Source organism: Chiloscyllium plagiosum, chromosome 22 (genome assembly GCF_004010195.1).
Source record: "Chiloscyllium plagiosum isolate BGI_BamShark_2017 chromosome 22, ASM401019v2, whole genome shotgun sequence".
In the NCBI taxonomy this organism is placed as follows: domain Eukaryota; kingdom Metazoa; phylum Chordata; class Chondrichthyes; order Orectolobiformes; family Hemiscylliidae; genus Chiloscyllium; species Chiloscyllium plagiosum.
The window spans coordinates 54,127,238-54,135,672 of NC_057731.1; the positions used below are offsets into that span (position 1 = coordinate 54,127,238).

Consider the following 8,435-nt stretch of genomic DNA (forward strand, 5'->3'; position numbering starts at 1 on the left):
CCCCTGGGCCGAGTGGCCGCAACACGCTCCCTGCCTCCTCCCTCCCCCTCCCACCCCAGGCCAATCCCTGCTCTCCCATTGGCGCGCTGTTCCTCAAAGCCCGGCTGGTGAGCGGAGAGAGTGAGAGTGTGTGTGTTCCCATCCAGCACAGACACCCAGACAGGGACACACACACACACACAGACACAGACACAGACACAGAGGGAGACCCCGAGACAAGGGGGCAGAGTGTCCCTCAGTGTCTCCCCAGCTCCTGCTGTCTCCGGGAGAGGTGGGGCTTGGAAGATGAGGACCAGTTTAACCCCGTCCCGGGGTTGCTCGGGACCACCCTGGATATTACCCTGGAGCCTGGTGGCGGCTCTGAGCTGCAGCTTGGCCCCAGCCCTGGATTTGTCCCCGGCCCCAGGAGCGGGCAGAGCAGGAGGCGGAGGTCTAGGTGACTCCCGGCCGCTGAAGCTGACCAGCACCACGTTCGCACTGAGCGGGGACTCGGCTCACAACCAAGCGATGGTCCACTGGTCCGGACAAAACAGCAGTGTAAGTAAAATAAAACCCCCCTGGCACCCCCCAGGCCAGCGTCCGCGGACAGGAACACAGCGACTTCCAGGGTTCACACTCAGCCGGGAACTGTTACCCCGAGTTTGGACGGGGACAGTGCGGGCAGGTTTGGGAAAGGGATTGGGACGAGCTCTTCCTGAGGGAAACTATCGGCAATATCCCGGGGAAATGTGGGGAAGCAGCTTTGTGAACTGTCTGGGATGTGAGTGTCTGCGGCTCGTCTCTGTGGCGACTGTGAGCGGTCGGCTGGAATGGTACAGTATCTCCCCAAACTCTGTGCTGAGAATGTGACAACTCCAGCCTGTCCTTACCGTGTGCACTCCGCCGGCAATTCACTTGTTCTGTGCGTGTGTGTGAGAGAGAGAGAGAGAGAGAGACTGTCACTCTGGGTTCAGCGTGGCGAACGCGGCCGAGGGAAACAATGAAGGGATGTGATGGATAAGGTGTCCCTCAATTCCGGCGGTCTCTCTTCATTCAACGGGACCCTCTCTCCACCGGGGAAGGGGGAAGGTGGGAAGGTTTGTTTGGAAACACGCGCTTTCATGTTGCCCCCATCAGCAGTGACCAGGATCCTGTCTGTCACTCACTCACACACACAGGCATACACACAGACTCACTCCCAGAGACACACGCACACACACACTCCCAGAGACACACACACACAGAGACCCACTCAGACTCACACAGACACACAGAGACATACAGACTCACAGACTCAGACTCACACTCAGAGACACACAGACACTGACACACTCACAGAGACACACATACTCGCACATACTCACTCAGACTCACACAGACTCACAGAGACACAAAGAGACACACAGACTCACAGACTCACAGAGACACACAGACTCACAGAGAGGCACAGAGACACACAGACTCAGACTCACATGCAGACTCACTCAGACTCAGAGACACAGGCACTGACACACACAAGGTCACACACACACACACACAGAGGCACACACGGGCTGGGGTTCGGAATGTTAAACGCCGTTTGGGGGCTACCTCCCCAGAATATTCCACGCGGGGCCCCCGTGCCCTGGTTTCCAAACGGGGACAGAGATTCCGGTGTTTATCAGCTAGCAGCAACCCTCCATCCCCTCCCTTTCTAAAGGAGGTGACACTGAGAGATTGCCTTTGTAAGGGCCCCCTCCACATTAGAGGATTCTAGGAACAGTCACAGCAGAGTGTCATCCGGTTCTGACTCTGAATTCGTCTCCGTCTCCTTGCTCTGGCCCCTGAGCCCCGTGTTCCTCCCGTTGTAGAAAATGATCTGATTCCCGTAAAAAAGCCTCCCCAACTGGCCCTGTGTACATGACGGAGATACTCGGTAACCCCAGAGCCCCTGTATGCAGCAGGGTCCCCGCTGGATGGACCAGGTTTCTGCTGGATCCGTCAGCCAATGGAAACAGTTTCTCTCCAACTACACCGTCCCGATCCCTCATGTTGATCACCCTCGGTCAAACCTGGTCCCGAACAGCAACCCCAGCTTGTGTACTCAGAGCAACTGAACTTGCGCAGCCCTGAGGTCACCATCCTGTCTGTCCACAGCCCTTCAGAAAGTGGTGTCCGGAACTGGACACACTACTCTCATGTGAGAGTGTAAGTTGGGCATGACTTCCTTACTGCAATTCCCTGTTCCTCGGTGAATGCAGCCCGTGGGCATCTCATAGGACAAACATATGGATGTTAATGGAATGGAATAGTGAGGGTTAAATTGGCTTCAGATTGGTTCCACAGGCCGGCGCAACATCGAGGGCCGAAGGGCCTGTACTGTGCTGTTATGTTCTAGATTTCACTACCTGTGCTCCCAGGTGAGTGAGGGGAGCAAGGCGGGTTATATACAACCACCCTGTACTCACTTTAGAACTGAACCTGTACATTGTCATTTTGAGTTCTTCACAACTGAACCAATCATGTCCCACTTCCCAGCATTAAATGCCAGGCGTCCTTTCCACCAATCTCTCTCTGTCTCTCTCTCACTGTCCTTTCTCTGAAGTTTTACACTCCCCCCCCCCCCTTCCCCTTGAGTTACAGAGCTGTAGGATTCACGCTGCTTGTTAAGTGTTGAAGTTGCGTCCTGAACGCTAACTTTTACACTCGGTAAGCTAACCAGTCGGAGGAGAGCAGGGATGGCAACTGCCAATTCCCTCTGGGGCCAACTCCGCTCCAGCTCACCAATGAGCAGTTCACTGTCCCTTGGCTCCTTGAGCCTGGGCCAAGTTGGATAATAATGTCGCTATTGTCCTTTCCCAAGTCACCAGCCCCAGCTTGGTCTGGGAAGCTGCAGCAACACTCCCTCCTTTTGTCTCCTCCAGGGTAACCCCTCTGTGTGCTGCAGGCGAGTTCTATAAGGTCATTCAACTCTTTTCTAACCCACTGGAAAGACGTGTCACTGTTATTTATATCTTGGACTGAGAGCCAAACATTTAACACTGGGTGAGGTTCAGCCGGGAATGTTTTAATATGTTTTTGTTGGTTTACATCGGGTATTTACTTCCCGTTATTCCGAATATTTGGGCAGGGAGTGAGGGGGGAGGGGGATTAATGGGAGCTCAGGCCGGCACGGTGGCTCAGTGGTTAGCACTGCTGCCTCACAGCGCCAGGGTCACAGGTTCGATCGGGTGACTGTGTGGAGTTTGCACATTCTCCCCGTGTCTGCCTCCCACAGTCCAAAGATGTGCAGGGTGCCCATCGTGATCAGGGAGATTGAAGCTAGGTGCATTAGTTAGCGGGGTGTGTGTGTGTGGCTTATTCTTCAGCGGGTTGGTGTGGACTTGTTGGGCCGAAGGGCCTGTTTCCGGACTGTGGGGATTCCATAATTCTTTCTGCTCCCTTTCCTGCCTCCCCAGTATCCCAGCACCTCACCTCTCCCCCCACCTGGAAGGGCCAGGTGGAAACGGGGACGAGCCAGGCGGATGAATGCACTGCACTGATCCTGAGCTGAGTCGAATGAATGAGTTTTGCGGTCTGCCCGCTATTCTCAGATGAAGAGGCAGGTTTCAGAGAGCAGTGAAAACCGGGAGGTGGACCGGCCGCAGAATTGCACGTTTCCATTCTCTCGGGTACAGGCCTGGAGTGACCTGAGATAAAGGGTGGTCTGGAGCCCCTCACTGTACCCGAGCAAAACCCAGAGTCCCGGAGAACCCTGGGGGTTCCCGGTCTCTCTCACTGAGAGTGATATCCCAGTGCTGCTGGTTAGATAGACCCGTCATCAGGCCATATCACCGCTTACTAACCCCTGTACTTAAAAATGCGGCGGCTTGTCCGAACGGCTCAACACTTTAAATGTCAGGGACGAGTCTGTACAGAGAGAGATAGGGTTAACGAGATTCCCAGGAATGGTTCCTGTATTAGGATTGACCGAAAGGGATAACCTTGGGCTCACGCTTAGCAGAGATTGGCTAACGAGATGGAATGTGGGTTTATTCTGTTACCTGCTGTTCTCCCGCCTCGTTGAAAATATTAAACACACAAACACCCGCTTCTGCTATTCACTCACGGAGCAGCGACCAAAGTTAGTGAGTCAGAAGTCACACGACACCAGGTTATAGTCCAATGGGTTTATTTGAAAGTTGTGTATACTTATGTTTTGTAGACTTCAAAACGCACTCCCATTGAGCAGTTCAGTATTTACTGTCACTGTTTTGTGACCCTCAGTCAGTGACTTCTTACCAGGTTCTCTGAAGAGGGATAGGGAGTGGTATCAGTACTCTCTTAAACGCTGTAGAAAATTACAGAATTAAAGCACTTTTCAAATAAACCTGTTGACTATAGCCTGGGTGTCATGTGACTGCTGACTTTGTCCAGCCCAGTCCAACACCAGCACCTCCACATTATGGCTTACTGAGAACAGGTGGTTTAACTGCTTTAACATTGCCCCATTCCCCCGACCCTTTCCCCCAGTGCAGCGGGCTCTTACAGCGGGCTGCATGCTGTCTGTGTGAGATGGTTGAGCGAGGGAGAGGCTCTGTAACCCTGCAGAGGGAACAGGGTGATTTTAATCCAACAGAACCCAGCGGCTTTTCACCCCCAGACAAGTTCAGCCAGAGAGAGCGCTGCAGCTCGCACCGTCTGATCCCGAATTTTGATGTGTTTTTAATGGCAGTGGATGTGTGTTTTGGTGATAGGCGCGGGGCTGTGATGTACAGTCGACACATGTATCATTTTCTTAAGCCACGCATTTCTCCCCCAACGCCAGACACACGCAAGAGCTCACAATTTTGCTGAATTTTAAAGTCCCCCCGCCCCGGAGCTGTACAGTTCAACTGAAATGAAAATACACAGATACCGTGAATGTCTCTTTTAAAAAGGCTGCTGGACAGATACGGATTAAGTCTCCGGATGTATTTGTTGGCAAATTGGCAATAACTGGTCACCTGTAAATCGATGCAGACCATTACAAATGACCAGAAGAAACAATACCAGTAAAACTTATGATTGATGGTTGTATACATCAAAATGCACCCCCTTGGAGCAGTACATTTATTTTACTGTCGCTGTTTTGTGACCCTCAGTCGGTCTGTTCCTCCCAGGTTCTCTGAAGAGGGATAGGAAGAGATATCGGTACTCTCCTCAACATTGTAGAAAATTAAATAATTGAGGCAATCACTTTTTAAAAACAGATATCATTTATGGGATGTGGGTGTCTGTGGCTGGCTCAGTGTTTATTAGAAATCCTTAATTGCCTTAACTGAGATGGAGGGGAATCATCATTTGACCAACTATCGCTCACACAATGCCAGGGTCAAACCGTCCAGGAGAAATGTGAGGAAGCACTTCTACACACAAAGGGTGAGAAAGGTTTGGAACTCTTTCCCCAATCGGCAGTGGATCAGTTGTTAATCTTAAGTCTTAATTTTTGTTCAGCAAAGATATGAAGGGATATGGGCCAATGGCAAGTGGAAAAAGGCACAGCAGGTCAGGCAGCATCTGAGGAGCAACAGAGTCCACAAGGGTTATGCCCGAAACATTGACTCTCCTGCTCCTTAGATGCTGCTTGATGTGCTGTGCCTTTTCCAGGGCCACACTTTATCAACTCTGACTCCCTAGCAACTGCAGCCCTCACTATCTCCTCAAAGGGCTGAATGGCCTACTCCTGTTCCTATGGAATGGCCCCATCATTCAAAGTCAGGATGGTGTGTGGCCTCGGGGGTGTGGACCTGCAGATGGTGATTTTTTTCCCCAAGCATTTGTTGCCATGTCCTTCTGAACATTAGAAATATTGGATTCAGAATGTGCTTTCGAAGGAGGCTTGGTGAATTTCTGCATGGCACCATCTGAATGGTATACACTGCTGCCACTGAATGGTAGTGACGGAGGGAGCAAAAGTGCAAGGTGATGGGTAGGGTGTCAGTCCAGTGAGTAGGGTGCCAGTCCAGTTGGCTGGCCTGTCCTGAATGGTGCTGATCTTTTTGAACCAGTCCTAGGAGGTGTACACATACCCACAGTGCTGTTAAACAGGCAGCATTTGAGCATTTTCAATCACTTTATCTACTGCTTCGATCACTTCCTCAGTACTGACACCACCCTCCCCCTCCCAAATCAGCCCCAGAGTTAATTATCACCGTTCCACTCTTTTTAATATAGTTGACAAGTAGCATTTCCAACTTCTGAAAACAAAAACTAAGAGACAAATGGAGTTAACAACCTTTCAGGTTAATGATATTTTCATCAGAAATTCATTACCAACTTGCACACGATGAAAGTTGCATAATGTTCTTTGTGAAAGCAATGATAATTTGAACGTTTGTAAAGGTTTGTTATTCATGCACAAATATATGGACGGTTGTAGTGTTCCACTTGTGCCGTTTGGTGAGACTAGCGTGTATTTAAATCAACCACCAACATCTGACATGAATTGAGCACTGTTGTAATATATTCCAGGTATCTTTAAAGATGATGCCTGGTCTCATTACTCTGCTTCAAAGCTGCAGCTGTAGGATCTTACAGTAGAAAGAAAAACTGTTGACAGTAAAAGGGAACCTATGTGCCTGTACTCATCTCATGCAGTGATTAGCAAGACTTGATTTTCCTTGATTTAAGAACTTGGGTTTAGCAATAGCCTCCAATCCCTGGTGTGCAAAAACTCTGGAATAAATGCCTATCTCATCCATTAATGCTGGGGCTTGTCGTACATTTTCAAAGTAAGTAATGATATTATGTCATTGAAACATTAGTTGAAACACCAGCAGAGGAATTTGTCAGTAGACAAGTGTAGATAAATGCAATTCGCGTAATTACTATATTGTCAATTGTAGTCAAGCATGAACATTCTTTTGCTATGCTATCTGTTGATGCAAACTGCACACTACAGGGAGTGAGAAGTAATTTGTCAAAGACAGCCAGTTCATACTGTTGGAAGGGCCATCATTGGTTTGGTTAAAATTTTACTGTTTTATTTTCCTTCAGGAAGGAAACTTTTCACTGGTTCAGTTAGAAATAGATGGAATTCTATTTCCATTTGCAACGTCAATATATTTACTGCAATAAATAAAGACCAATCCCCAGTTGAATCAAAGCGCTCTCTCCTTTTATATCCTCTTGTTGATTTCTGCTCTTAGTTTATTCCATTAAATCTTGCCTTGTTTCATCAATGGGTAGAGCAAAATGATTTTGGAATGGATTTGATTACAGACAGAATGGCCTATCACTTTTCCTGCAGTGAAATAACCATTCTATCTGTTGTCAAATAGATTAAGATACCAATTTAGTTGAGTTCTAGGAAGCATTTGTGAGACCCTATCACAGAATAAGGCATCACCAGGAAGATAGAGATGCAAAGAGGAGATGTTGGAGAATTTCTCTTCATGCCAGAGGAAAATGTGATGCTTCTCTGATTTGGACCTGTTTGTTATGATCTTAAGACAGAATTGGGATTGCTAATTACCTGATGTTACTGTAGACGCAAACCACGTAGTGTTCATAGTGACCTGCCTTCAGGTATCTGGGCTATAAATTGTTTCAATGTTGGATATGAGCCAGCAGTTCTCACTGTGCAACATTTACCTGAGCAGTGATCACATCCAAACCAATCTGCATTTTTTTGTGTCTCTTGAGGCACAACACCCAGTAGACTATCAACCTTCCCCTTTCATTATTTTATAAGTTGACTGTTCCTTGAGCTAGTCAATGTGAAACAACTGATGACTGCACAACATGTAGTGCTGATACTTTCACCATTACCCCCATGTTAGGCTCATTCAGAAGGTCAGGAGGAATGGGATACAGGGAAATTTAGCTGTCTGGATACAGAATTGGCTGGTCGACAGAAGACAGCAAGTGGTAGTGGAAGAAAAGTATTCTGCCTGGAAGTCAGTGGTGAGTGGTGTTCCACAGGGCTCTGTTCTTGGGCCTCTACTCTTTGTAATTTTTATTAATGACTTGGATGAGGAGATTGAAGGATTGCAGAAGACACAAAGGTGGGAGGTGTTATTGACTGTATAGAGGACTGTTGTAGGCTACAGCGGGACACTGACAGGATGCAGAGGTGGGCTGAGAGGTGGCAGATGGAGTTCAACCTGGATAAATGCAAAGTGATGCATTTTGGAATGTCAAACTTGAAAGTTGAGTACAGGATTAAAGACAGGATTCTTTGCAGTGTGGAGGAACAGAGGGATCTTGGTGTGCAGGTACATAGATCCCTTAAAATTGCCACCCAAGTGGACAGGGTTGTTAAGAAAGCATATGGTGTTTTGGCTTTCATTAACAGGGGGATTGAGTTTAAGAGCAGTGAGATCTTGTTGCAGCTCTATAAAACTTTGGTTAGACCGCACTTGGAATACTGCGTCCAGTTCTGGTCGCCCTATTATAGGAAAGATGTGGATGCTTTGGACAGGGTTCAGAGGAGGTTTAGCAGGATGCTGCCTGGA

At 48.5% G+C, this 8,435-nt stretch overlaps 1 protein-coding gene across 2 annotated transcripts in view; it reads left to right on the forward strand.

Annotated features, from left to right (window-relative positions):
• Window positions 1–126: 126 nt before the first annotated feature.
• The window catches only part of LOC122561354 (VPS10 domain-containing receptor SorCS1-like), a 1,166,089-nt gene continuing 1,157,780 nt past the window's right edge, over window positions 127–8,435 (forward strand). For both annotated transcript variants that reach the window (XM_043713086.1, XM_043713087.1), the window contains exon 1: window positions 127–537. In XM_043713086.1, the coding sequence (XP_043569021.1) occupies window positions 286–537 (252 nt within the window). In that variant the 5' untranslated portion in view covers window positions 127–285. The remainder of the gene's footprint in view (window positions 538–8,435) is intronic.